Source organism: Camponotus vicinus, unplaced genomic scaffold (genome assembly GCF_025532165.1).
Source record: "Camponotus vicinus isolate PSW18456_S1 unplaced genomic scaffold, iyCamVici1.0 SCAF_1, whole genome shotgun sequence".
In the NCBI taxonomy this organism is placed as follows: Eukaryota; Metazoa; Arthropoda; class Insecta; order Hymenoptera; family Formicidae; genus Camponotus; species Camponotus vicinus.
In genome coordinates this window covers 31805873-31819498 of record NW_028141945.1, presented here as the reverse complement: position 1 = coordinate 31819498, position 13626 = coordinate 31805873, and the positions used below count along the sequence as shown (strand labels likewise).

The window sequence follows — 13626 nt, the reverse complement described above, 5'->3', positions numbered from 1 at the left end:
CTCTTTGAATGGTATAATCGTCCTATATATTCTACTTCCAAACTCTATCCAATGTAAATAAGAATCTAATGTGTATCTATTTCACTCGAGAGAGAAAACTTTTAAAGAAAACGATATATACATATATTAAAAAGATGTAATAATTTTTGGTATATCATTTGGAGAAAACTATGTCGTATAACTGCAAGAGAGGAATAAAAAACAATATACAGCACGCAAAGTACATCTGACTTTTGTTTTCTGGAGAAAATACGATATAGATAAACATAGAGATTTCCATTAATATAGATTTGAAACATGGATTTCCATTAATATAGATTTCAAAAGAATTTCTTTTTTTTATGGATTATAAAAGATTCTCGATAATTCTCTTAATTGAGTTTATACTTGTGATGTTGAAATCACTCGCTACAATTAATACAATGTGATTCTCTTCGTATATTTTCTGCAGAATGCTGAAAAATTATATTTTTTTATTTATGAATTTCAAATTTTATTTCAAATTTTTTTATATAGCGAGTTAATTAGATATAATTTTTTTTAAATTTTAATTTTTAGCATGCAATATTACAGATTTTATTCTCGTATGTCTATAGTGAATTTAAACTCATTACATCTATATATATGTGTGTGTGTGTGTACACACATAGTATATATTAGAATCGATACGACTTGAATAACAACACATATGCATCATATATATAACTTCAAATCGTTTTTGTTATTGTTCTGACAGTTCTGTTTGCGTTATATTCGATGTTTATGTTACTTTATATAATTTTCCATGTGTTTTATTGTAAGGAAATGTTTGATAACATGGTTACCGGAGAGGATTGTTCTTGCACTGATACAACAGAACCGTCCAATCTAACATCCTTGCACTCGGACGATGTTACCTCGGCCGTAAATTCCGATGTGAATGCGGTCTGTACCAAGACAATCGAGAAGGGAAACGATGCTGTTGAAGGACTTAAAGGCACGCACAGCTTTCTACAAAAGCGAGAGGCTATCAAGTGTCCCCAAAATTGAACTAAGTTACCTATCTTTTAAAACTAATTTATAAACAATTAAATGCTTAAATATTGTGTACAGATACGGATTGTAAATGTTCAATCGATGCGTCACCGGTTGCAACTTATTGTGTAGCCGCGAAAGCGGAAGCTCCATCCACGGTTCCAGCAAAACCGGATCGCCAGCGAGAGAATTCAAGAAGTCGGCCTGCAACGACGCAATTGAGCTTCCCTCCATGCTTATGCCGTAGTCACAAAATGTAACGCCATCACGCCCTCCATTATCCGTTAGCCAATTTGTTTCTCAAAAGCAGATTTATCATTTCAGCAACGGTTACATTCTGCCTGTGAAACTTAAAAAAGGTATATATTATATTATAGAATTATCCGCGATCGAAATGACGATATATTTGATTTGCATGTATATACTTGGAGGATTGTAAAACATTCTTCTGTCATTAAATTCGGATCCTATCCTAGTTTTACAGAGATTTAAGATATAAGAAAATTATAAGAATCTTTTGCATGCGAAGATAAATAATATTGATAGAAATTATTCGACATATATTTCACATCTGAAGAAACTAAAGTACATCCTGCACGTTAATATATCAATAAGGCGCGAGATTTATAAACATGTTCATTTAGAAAAACCGCAACCGCGGCAGTTCTGGAGCCGTTTTAGCTGGAAGCGGCCGAGAAATGGATACTTTGGCAAAGAGAACAAGATGTACGAGATAAAGTTGAAACAGGTTCAGTGTCCTCACTATGCTCAGATGCCTCTCAAAAGCGTGTCTAAACAGCATCTGGACGCGTCGCAGCCACCTCATGAATTTCAACCCCTCGCCGCTTACGAGATGTCGGACGGGATACCGAGTAAGAGTACCAAGTACGATGCCGGTAAATCAAAGCCCCTCAAGTATCCGGCGAAGACGAAACTCAAGAGAGAGGAAGTGGCGGAGAAGATCGAGATTTACTACTTCGATCACGGAAGCTCCGCGTAGGTACCGCTTATCTTGGTGTAAGTGCGCGATATATACAAGATATTCCCAGAATTTTACTTTACGCATTGATATTTTTCGATTAATGTAATAATTAAGTATAATTAAGAAAAGTTTTTAAGTCAGTTTCACTGAATAACGTAACGCGAGGTGGAAAGGAAAGCTTGACATATAACTGTATACATTAATTAAACAAAATCAATCGGAACGATAATGTTTCTTGCAGATATTATCGAACAACCGATTGTCATCCTGTCCTAACTACGGACAAGTGCGCTGAAAAAACGGATCAAGCGGCAACCCGCTTTTGGGCAGAAATCTTCGGCACAATTCATATCGGCATCGCCTTCGTCACGGCTTTTATTCTGCAGCTCCTCCGCTTCATTCTGTATAGTGTGATTCGGCCGCTGACAGTGGGGATACTTCAATTGATAGCGGATTACTTTGTGAAACCGCTGTTGTCCATTCTGTTCAATGCTCTCGTACAGCCAGTATTGATTCTTCTTTATAATATCGCTACGTCGTTAAGGGATCTCTGCGAGCCGATAGCCGAAGCGATAGGCCTATTTTTGAGAGAAATCGCGAATCTTTGCGCCGCGATTAGACTCGTTGAAGTGAAGCACATCCACGCGTCGACCACCACTGCTTGCACCTGAATTTGTAAGTGGAAATTAGAAATTCTTGAAAACCACAAAGGAAGAAGGAAAGCAATTTTAAGTAATTTAAGATTAAAGATCTTCGAAGGACTTCTGTGACTTGATCAATAATTGAGAAGATAGGTTTACTTCTAGGAGGAAATGGATTCCTTCATATCACGCACTTTTAACTCGTATCGATAAAACATGTGCCTTAACACCAGGTATATATTTGGTATTATTTTAACTTTACAATATTATTATTGTATCATTTTTTACAGAACAAATCATCTCTTATAGCAACTAACTTTGTCAATAATAATCAATACTCATTTTTTCCTATCGCGTTCTCACTTTCTCGTTCGCTCTCGCGTTCTTTCATTCTCACTCGTTATTTTTTCTCTTTCTCTCTCGTATATATATCTTATCATTTAATAAATTATGTACAATCTCACAAACAACAAACGGAGGAACCTAATTACATCATGTAGTTGTTCACACTTTACTATGTACAGGTACTACTGGTATCTTTTTTCTTTGTTTTTACAGAAATCGCCGCTTTTCCTCATTCTCTATCTCTCTCTATCTCTCTCTCTTCCTCTCATTCTCTCTATCTCTCTCTCTCTTTCCCACCATCCATGGACCGATCATATCGCAATAAATTCTATTTTTTTTCGCATGTGACTATAAAAAGAACAAAAAGGAGACAAAAAAGAAACCGAACGAACGAACAAATCGCCTATCGTCACCTAATCTCAGGAACTGCAACCTCTGCTCGCATGCTATTACGCATTGCGGCGATCTAGGTGGTACTGGTAGTGGTTGTGGAGGTCGGAGTCTCCTGGATGGCTAAAGTCTGTGAAGGCGCGGATGTTGAGTCACCTGCAAACAAGCAGTCGGGGAAGGAATCGATAGTATAAAATCAAACATGTATCTCTCCGGGGAGGCATGTAATATAGCCAGCTAAATATACACCTTAATGCACCATAATTGGGTTCGTCCCTTAATAATCGCGCAAATTGATCTCCACAAGGGAGCCTTCTCGTCGCTTCACTGGTCTTTACGAGTAAGTCTATATTTCTCTCAACAACGCGTATCTCTCCGATAATCGCCGATAATTGCTGGGAGAATATCGGAGGTACTTTGACATACAGTTTCAATCTTTTCCTTTTTTCAATGAATTTTTTTTCTTCTAAGCTCTATTTGACCAATATCGAATAAACAATTACGATAATGAAAAGTGTGTTTTCTTAAGACACACACACACGATTCTATCGATCGTCAAAGAAAATATTCTATCGTGCAATTCGTTCTCGGATCTCTTGCCGGTATTACGTAATCAGCATCGATCAATACCGCATTGGTGTGGCAACGGCGGTAACATATAAAGCTTACCCAAGAGGGCGGCCTCTAGGTCCCCCAGGATCTCCGTCTCCTTGGGATCTATAAGGTTGAAGCGTTGATTAAGGAGCGTGAGGTGGGCGAATACACAATTGAGGTGAGCGTGCAACCCCAAGAGCGCCACCTCCCTGAAGTGGCAGTGGTAGATGTGTGCCACCACGTGGTACAGTAGCCGCAGGATCTTACGCACTATCGACTCAAACGAGCTCGGAAACTCGTTTGCTAAAAAAATGGTTAACCGACAATAATTAACCCATTGATGCGTCTCACATCTTAATTAATAATTTAAGCGTAATATATAATATAAAATAAAAAAATATAACAAATATAATAAACATATCTCTCGATCGATTCATAATTGATAAGTCTTTATGTGATATTAGCAATTATTAAGAACAAAGCTATAACTTATTAATTACATAATTATTTTAATTATATAAATAAATTGTGACAAACTGAACAAATTATGTGATAATATAAAGATTGAATGACTCACCGTATTTTGTAGGGAATATAGTTTCATCGCTAACGGTGCGTTGCGTAAATGTCATAACATAGTCTATATATTGTGGTGCTGCCACTCTCGTTTTTTTCCCCTTTTCGTCGAACCATAGATACGTTCTAGAATGATAAAGCAGTTGTGTGTCAGTCGATCGATTATTTCGAATGCAAGACATTAACGGTATAAGCAAATAATAAGCAAAAGTGATCGATAAATAATTTGGATCAAAATTCAAAATGTTATCAATAAAAACTATTAATTCTCTATTAAAAATATATCATGATAATATAATGGTATTTAGTAGATTGCATTTGTATAATTTGTATATCGATTTGTATATTGATTTTTCCTTCATCTTTAGCAAACTTAAATTTATATAAAAATTCAATAAAAAAATGTAATAATATAAAATGGAAAAATATAATCCTCTTTATTTACATTATGTACGCGGTATATTTTTACTCTATAATAAACAAAAATATAATTCCCTCAAATATGCTCGAGTAAATCAGAGATGCAATTTTTTCGAGATCGCAAATAACTAGAAAAAAAACGGAGTTTACAAGGTACCTTAAGCCGGGACCGGTCATATCGGGACAACCCGTCATGGTGCAAAACTCGGATATCGTGCCGTAGACGAGATTAATATGATCGAATAGTGCGAGGGTGTGCGATGCCAGCCATTCGTTGTAGTCCAGACCGGGCGGTAGATCCACGAGCATCCTCAGGTCCAGCTCCGGCAACTGTCTCTCGAGAGCAGCCTCCTCCAGGTACAGTTTAGGATCCTCCGTGGCTCCCGCATCTTTCTCCTTTCGTCTGGCTTTTCTGCAAAACGAGAGAACATTCGCACGGTCAGTGAATCATGCGGCGCAGCCTCTTCGCACATGGCGATCTTTAAAACGTTCAAGCCAATCAAGCAAAACCATAGGTATTGCGCAAATATATAGATGTAATGTAGCATAGCCCCGCGTGTGTGAGATTAATGAGCACGCTGTCCGAAAATCAAATTGATCAATTATTATGATTGATATCAGAGAGAGAGAGAGAGAAAGAGAGAGAATCAATTCTTTGTGAAATTTTATTATTATAAGAATAGTCAAAGAATTCGCAATTGAAAGAAAATATTAGCTTAATAATACTTATTAGTGACGTTTAATAAGAGATTGATATTTGTCAAAGGAACAAGATCAGTTTTATTACAGAATATCAGAAATTAAATTACAGAGAAAATCACCTAATTTGATTAAAAATTACGAAATGTCACAATAATCAATATAAATAATAACAAAATTGATGACTTATGACTCTGATGTTATCGTCTATTGTTTCTCATCGTTAAAAGCAAATCCCCGGAAAATCGTCAATGAAAATGAACGAGAAATTTTTCACAGTGCATTGCAGTGATTGTCGATTCACTGTCGGGTTCTCGCTAATTTGCGGTCTCCAGATTGACCGGAATAGATTGGAGCGTTTCGTCTTTAATCGAGTAGCGCGAATTCATTAATCAGATTAGCGAATTATCGGATTTGTACAATTACCCTCGGCGCTTCCCGACTCTCTATTCAATTTGTCTTTAATCTATCAGCGAAGCCATGGGTGTTATATTTCTCACGTTTCAAATTCAACGAGAAACAAACGAGAATTTCTTTTCTGCGTAAATAGAATGCCAGAGAACATTTTCAATATCGTATTTAATTATAGGAATCCTTTAATAATAATACGAAATAATAATAATAATAATAATAATAATAATGTTTCTCGGCGCTACAGCGGGAAACTGGAAATAACAATAAAAGTCGATCGTTGCAATGTACTGTTATCGTAATATCAAGCGCTACATAATTATAATATAGAGAATCTTACCATTCCATTGTATCGTATATAATTTTTTTATATAAATATGTAAGTAAAACTTTACAACAGAACACATCAAAAGATAATAAAAACGTTTGTGCATCAAGTTAATAAACATGGATAATCCCAATTAATATGAACGCGCAATAATACGTAATTAAAATGGTATCTTCGTTTGTAAATGAGAACTAAATATTAATATTGACTCCGAGTATATCGTGTTTTCGAGCTTGGTTCAATACGCAGCAGCCACGTCGCACATCCAGCTTCCTGCCAGTGAAAAATGCAATTACATGCAATAATGATAGCAGCATCATGTTCAGCCACGTCTACACGGTCCAAAGCGCTTTAATCGCTCTCTAGAAAGCACATGCTCCTGGAAAGAAGCTGCAGCTTCGCGCAAGAAAAAAATTGGCATAAGTCAGCCGTATATATATATATATATATCTCCCGTGTATATATATATTTGTCTAATCACGTTTCCGTGTAATACACATCATTTAATTATGCTTATAACGTATACCGTGTATAAATACAATTTACATAATGGATTTTTTCTCGTCTCGACTGTATACGAACTTTGAATACGACAGGATATGAGATTTAATTACACCGGTACCAACAATTTCACACACATTGTGTGGTGAAACTCGCGCGCACACACATACATATATGTACATATCTACGCGAGCGTTTGCGGGGGAACTCACGCGACTAGCTCGCCGAAGAGCCTGATCTTCCTGTGGCAGGTGTCGAGCAGGGAGAGACGCGAGGAGGAGGCGCTGCTCGAGCTACCGGTACCGGTGCCGGCGCCGCCGTGGTGCACCGGCGTCGGCGGCGCCGAGACGGTGGTGGCCGAGGATGCCACCGCGGCCGCCGCCGACGCCACCGCAGCGGATGCGGAGGCGGAGGCGGACGAGGGCTCCCGCGGTCCCAGGACGGTAACCGCGCCGCGCGCCGGCGATCGCAGCATCGTCGTCGTCGTGATCGTCGTGGTCGAGGACGACCTCCTCGGCGCGCCGCCCTCGTGCCCGAGGATCCGCTCACGCACGCTGGGTAGGCACCAAATCTTGTTCAATTGTCATCGAACTCTGGCCAGCACGTGCCGGGACTTCGCTTTCGTCCCGGTTCCTCTCGAAGGAGCGAGGGAGGCTGCGAGGATCACAGCACCTCCAAGTGGTTCTTCGAGGTATCGAAGACGGAATGTTCCAAATGTTCCAAGATGTTCCGAGGTGGAAGACGGTCGAGAAGTCTTTCTCGGTCTTTGATTCGCGTGGATTCGTTTGTTTGAAAATTAGAAACGGGAACGCGGTCGCTTGATGTTTATTCAGGCGGACGATTTTACATCCTTGGATGGATTCTTATATATTTTTCTAACAATATATTATATTTCTTTATGTACTTTGCGTTCTTTTTCTTCCTTCCTGAAAGACTCGCTTGTCCTTAATAGTCGTGAGTTTCAAACATGGGTTCGCTCCGAATAAATCTTGATTTTCCTAGGAATAATAATATTTTTTCAGTGCTTTCTGAAATCCTGCTTTACTAATAATTTCAAGATTCTTCCGAATGTTCGTGTGCGATTCCCAGGCATTACTTCCTCGAATGATTTCTTCAATTTAAAAGCGACTTAACTTATTTTCGAGCTCAGGTTCGTCGCGTTCGTCGTCTCTTCAAGTCTGAGAATTCACGTATAGCACAATGATGGTGAATCGATTCGACAAGAAATAGCTCGCGGGAAGTCGACAGAAGGTGCGGAAGACACTCCTTGGAAGACAATCGATCTCGTTTACGAGAACGAGCGCGAAAGGATCGGTCGTTGTCGATCTGGAGCAAAATTCAAGCGCGCGTTCGCGTTCGATCATAAAGTTATAAATCGTGGCAACAATCGAGCATTATTGTAATATTTCAAGAGGCCACAGCTGTGTAGCTGTCACTGATAATCTTAAACTTTCTAAAACTTTTATTTGAGTCGATGCAGCAGATATATATATATATATATATATGATCCGTACATGTATCAAATTACTATTCATCGCGTATACTCTCGGGAAATCTATATATCGATAAATTGCATTTTCCTCGACCCCCTTTCTCACAATTTTCTCTCTTTCTCTCTTCTTCGTTCTCGCGCGCGATTCGCTAGAAAAATTTCAGCAACACGCGTCGTTGGCGCGATGCCAGGCTTCTCATTTCTTCAGGTAATACTGCGAGTTTGTCGCTTCGATGTGTTTGACGAGAGAGAAACTGGGTTATCGCTTACACGTGCATCCATGACGCCATGAAGGAAAATATAATCGGGAACCAAGAGATTATCGATCTCCATAAAAGGGCGTCAAAATAAAATTAATGAATTTTCGTGACGAATATATCGAATGTTTTAATTTTTTACGCGGAATTACGATCGTATTCTGCAAAATTCGCGATTATATTATGTGACAAAAGTGCATTTTTTTTGTCGTATTGATAGCTAATAAATACCGGTTGTAATAATTATCCGCGAAATTTAACTTGGAATGTCTCGTATAAAATGATGTTAATATAATGAAAAATAATTTATTTATTAAAATAATTTTATATACATTAAGTAAGATAGATAGCGTAAAATTAAAAATGTTGGCGCACTTAACAAACGCTCGGTTATTCCTTGAATTTTCGCTTTCCTCGAAAGCTTGTTTTTATTGGTACAAAGTTGTTTCCACGAACATAGTTTCCCCGTACCGGTTACCAGTGCAAAGGTAAAACGCAAACTATGTCGCCGGAAACCCTTGTGTAATACACGACAGAAGTCGAGAGAGAAATTTGCACGTCTTTCTCTAAAATTAAAACCACGTGTCCGTCCCGTCTTTTCTCTCTTCTCGATTTATTTTTTAAAAAGATAATCTTTTTTAAAAAATACTTAAAAAAATTAAGAGTAAAGAATATAGTATAAAAATCTCGATATACATCGCGATTTTATAATTCACTTAAATTAAATAATGTATAATTATGATAAAAAGTACTGTAATAGATATCAACGAGTATTACGATGATAACACAGAGTGCATTACGTGAACTATCAACCCGGTTAGTCGACCGAGCGTAAATTCAAATGTCGGTGCATCGCGAAATGAACGAAAAGTTCGGAGCCAAGTAGCTCCATTCTGGCTGCACGAAGCCGTGACATATGCGTCCTTGATCGTGACCCGGATGAGGTCACGTCCAAAATTTAAATCGCACTTAACGTATGCAATTCAAGAGCATAACACTAAAGACGCAAGAGAAAGCAGCGTTCCAGATTCACCACATAAAGAGACTTCGATAAGTCACGATCTTTTCTCCCGGCTAAAAACTTGCAATTCATCTTCAATTATTTATATATATTTTAATTCTATTTATATTTGCACATATATATTATTTATACAATTTATATATGCAATTTCGAGAAGTGAATATGCGCATCAAGAGAAATATGCTGTAAAATTTGGTCATCTATTTCAGAAATGTCCCCTTTATCTCATGCTCTCTAAAAGATCCACAGAGTCCCTGCTGATTGTGAAGACTAAATTCTACTATTTCGTCCTTGATTCTGACAGAAAGAATTCGTCACAAGCGGCCGCTCAGTGGGAATCTCCCAAAGGACCAGGCGAGTAAATAAAAGACTACCTTCTTTTCTCATTCTCTAGAGACGCAAACCCGTATTCGAAATATCTTGTTCAAAAATTTACAAGGGGTTTCAGGCAAAAAATATGCGCATCAACCTATTCAAGGTCCAGTTTGTATCGCTTCAATAATTATTGTCTTTTATTTCCTACTCTTATTCATTTTCGATTTACGTAATATTGATCTATTTAATTTCCAACATTCAATACTTTAGTAATTCTCGTCTTTTTCTTCATATTACAACTTGTTCATTCTCCGCGGGTAGTAATGATCTAATCAAGTTTTATTTCGTCTTGATAAAAAGCATTCAGTCAAATAAATAAAATTACCTAGAAATAATAATTCTCATTCTTTTTCAAGAAGCTCGTTATGGAACATGCTGCGGAATTTTTCTGGAAATAACGGATAATTTGTTTTCGATTTTAATAGGCATAAAAATATTACAAAACTTTCAATATCTCATTCTTAAAAAAATATAAATAAAAATATAAACATCATGTGTGTAGCTTCTCAGAGCTTCGTGACATATAATCTCCATATTTTTTAAATATATTAGATTTAGAACGATTTTGGAAAAATAAGTCCGTCGATTTTAATTAATGAATCAAACGTCAGATGAATTTTATCATTGAAAAATTTGAATATTTCTCTCATAAATTAACGGTTAATACTGTTAAAAAAAATATGCGTTTTTTCACGAGATTATTGCGTCCGCAGCATCCTCCACAGGATCACACAAAACAGTCCTCTTTATTCTGCTCTTGTCGCATCACGTCGTGGTCGATGCTGCGGTATTTCTCCTAATCGAATCACGTCGCATCGCGTCTCGTAGATCGTTATCACTGCCCATCACATTATCATGTACGACGAATATAACAGGACGACGAGCAGAGAGAAGGAGCTCGTTCTTTCAGGAGCGCGTTGAATGGGTTCGTCACTCGCGAGCGCGAAAAAAGGAGCGAAAACACGTGGAATGAATGAGGATAAGATCATCTAAAGGGACTAGTCGTCGCAAATTCTGTAAACGCGCCGCTCAGATGTACCAAAGTGACCGATTGCGACGTCCGATCCGGACGAGGCGTTGTCCGCGAATCTCCCACATCTCGCGAACGCGAATCCCTCCGACAACAGCTCCCTTCCCTTCATTCATAGGAGACTGGATCATCGGACACCCTCGTGCTACTCGACGCGCCGCCGTCGAGCGCACGAATGCGACTGCCGAGATCGCGGCCTGACGAATCACCGAATCACGACCGGGGATGAAACGCAAAATCGAAATATAATGCGATTAAAGGCGATGCTATGCGGATACTTTCCTACATCGCATTAAAATTCATATTTTCCAATATTTTCACTTTTATAAGGGCAAAAGTAACATATGAAAAATAAGTAATAGTAATAATACTATTTATTTATTTGAGAAAAATTATATATATAAATTTATGGATAAGCAGGAAAAGAAGAATTATAAATTATAAGATAGAATATTAATAAAAAATAAAAAACTCTAGAGTTTTAGAACATATGCTTATTTAAAAATGATAAGGTTTCTCTCTTTCTCTTTCTGAAGTGAATTAGTTAATAAATTTAATTATTAGAAATATTTAAGTAATTTTTATATTGATTACTATATCCACAACTAAATATTAATTATTCAATTGAATTTTTTAATTAATAAATTTCCTAAATAATTAATTAATTAAGATATATATATATATATATAAATCTTATAAAAATTTCTTAAAATAACTAAATTTAATTTAAATAATTCATTTAACAACTTTTTCAATTTATACATATTTAGCAAATGTTAGCTATAGACGCTCTTTTGTTTCATATCATTTTTAATGAATTAGGTTGCATACATGCCTCTTCCAGAACATCTCGTTTAATTATTCGACTATATGCGCAAAATCGAAATACGCGTACACATTTTTATCCGGTGGGACATTTATTTCGCTGTTACGTGCGCCGTGTTGTTGTGTAGTATTAAAGCGACCACGAGGTATGGGCGCGTTGATCCCCATCGAATCTAACCTTCCTGAAGTCGGACATGGTAGGAATTAGCACGACCTCAGAATTGACCTCTCGCGATATAAATTTCAATGATTCTATGAGAAAGAGCTATAAATCATATTTACATGCACGAAATGTTCGCGAAATGTAAAACTAAAATAATGCTTTTGTCGAGTTTAGAATAGCTATATATTTTAAAATATCGATGATTTAAAGCAGCCATATGTATTGCATTTACCACATTTATATATACAAAGTTTCGCAATTGATGAAAAATGTTTATCGAGTCAATACATGACATGTATATATCTAGAAAAGAATGTAAAAAATAATCTATCATATGTATCATACTTAAAACATTTATAATCGAATCTGTCAAGTCTCTTAAGCATGTACACACATATAAGACCTATATACATTTTAAATATATAATCTAGAATTTATTTTAAACTCGCGTATTTAAAGTAAATCATAGTCCTTGCAATTACAAGCCCGAGTGGAAGCACATCTTCGTCAATGAAGGAGTTATTTATAGCGAACAGCGATCAATCGATTATTGTAGAAGCCAGAAATATCTAGCCAACGTGTATATACGCCAAAAAGGAGCTCTGTCAAAAAGACACCAATTCCACTAGCAGAAACGAATTATTTAGGACACGCCTTGTTTCCGGAGTAACGATCGGATTGCCACAAAGGCAACACTTTTGCCCTCCCCATTTACCTGTTTCTCTTCGAAGAAAACGAGACATTCGAAACGTCAAATAGGATTGGTTTCTTTAACCCTGTCCGCTCGAAACATTCGAGCGAAATAGAATTACACTTGTCGATTTATCGAGAGAGCGATAAAATACCGATTCGTTTCATACACATTTCTTATACTTTGTGTCTTTTCCCTTTCAGAGTCTCGCAAGGTCTCCCTTCGCGCGTCTATCGCATTTCAAGGGGGCGATTAGACGCGTACGAGGGACGGAGAGGAACGAAGAGAAGGTGAATCCATCGAAGGCGAAGAATGGTGTAGAGAACGGAGGAAAGAGAAGAGACGCGAGGGCGGCAATGCGACGGCGGTTGCGCCACCACGGCGGCGTGCGTCGGATCAGCTGTGAGTCGGGTAACTCGAGTCAGCTGACTGCCGGACGGACGGCACCGCCGCGCGTAGAGCGGCGGCGAGGCGGGGAGAAGCGGCGCTCCAACTCTGCGACAATCAATATATTCCGCTCCCGCTCCCGCTCCGCGTGCGCGTCACGCGTTCCGTCTCTCTCTCTCTCTCTCTCTATTTCTCCCTTTCTGCGCGATCTTCCCCTCGGATCATCTTTGTATCCGTATATCGTATATCCAAGCTTTGTCACTCGATTTTCCTCGGATTATGATTTCTGAGTATTATATGTAGAATTTTCGTTTTAGCAGGAAGAGAGAGAGAGAGAGAGAGAAGTCTTGAGTAAACTCTCTTTCATAGATTCTTAATCAATGTATATATAATTCTTTTTCTCTCTCTTTCATATAAGTATTTATAATCAAAACTATCATTTTATGTATGAGCTTCACTTTAAAAATAATTATAGAATATTATG

The 13626-nt window shown here is 37.7% G+C and overlaps 2 protein-coding genes across 4 annotated transcripts in view; one reads left to right on the top strand and one right to left on the bottom strand.

Moving 5' to 3' along the window:
• The first annotated feature begins 713 nt into the window (after positions 1 to 713).
• LOC145961096 (uncharacterized) lies at positions 714 to 2870 on the top strand. Its single transcript, XM_083080952.1, has 5 exons — positions 714 to 976; positions 1093 to 1270; positions 1339 to 1373; positions 1659 to 2010; positions 2238 to 2870. The coding sequence occupies exons 1-5, from the start codon at positions 757 to 759 to the stop codon at positions 2665 to 2667; spliced, it is 1215 nt and encodes a 404-aa protein (XP_082937078.1). The 5' UTR covers positions 714 to 756; the 3' UTR covers positions 2668 to 2870.
• Mob2 (MOB kinase activator 2) overlaps positions 2857 to 13626 on the bottom strand; it is a 27634-nt gene continuing 16864 nt past the window's right edge. For 2 of the 3 annotated variants that reach the window (XM_083080979.1, XM_083080972.1), the window contains exons 2-5: positions 5120 to 5374; positions 4544 to 4668; positions 4042 to 4269; positions 2857 to 3528 (exon numbers count right to left, since the gene is read on the bottom strand). In XM_083080979.1, the coding sequence (XP_082937105.1) occupies positions 3449 to 3528; positions 4042 to 4269; positions 4544 to 4668; positions 5120 to 5374 (688 nt within the window). In that variant the 3' untranslated portion in view covers positions 2857 to 3448. Of the gene's footprint in view, positions 3529 to 4041; positions 4270 to 4543; positions 4669 to 5119; positions 5375 to 7113; positions 7900 to 13626 lie in introns of all 3 variants that reach the window. The other variant, XM_083080963.1, reaches the window with a different exon arrangement.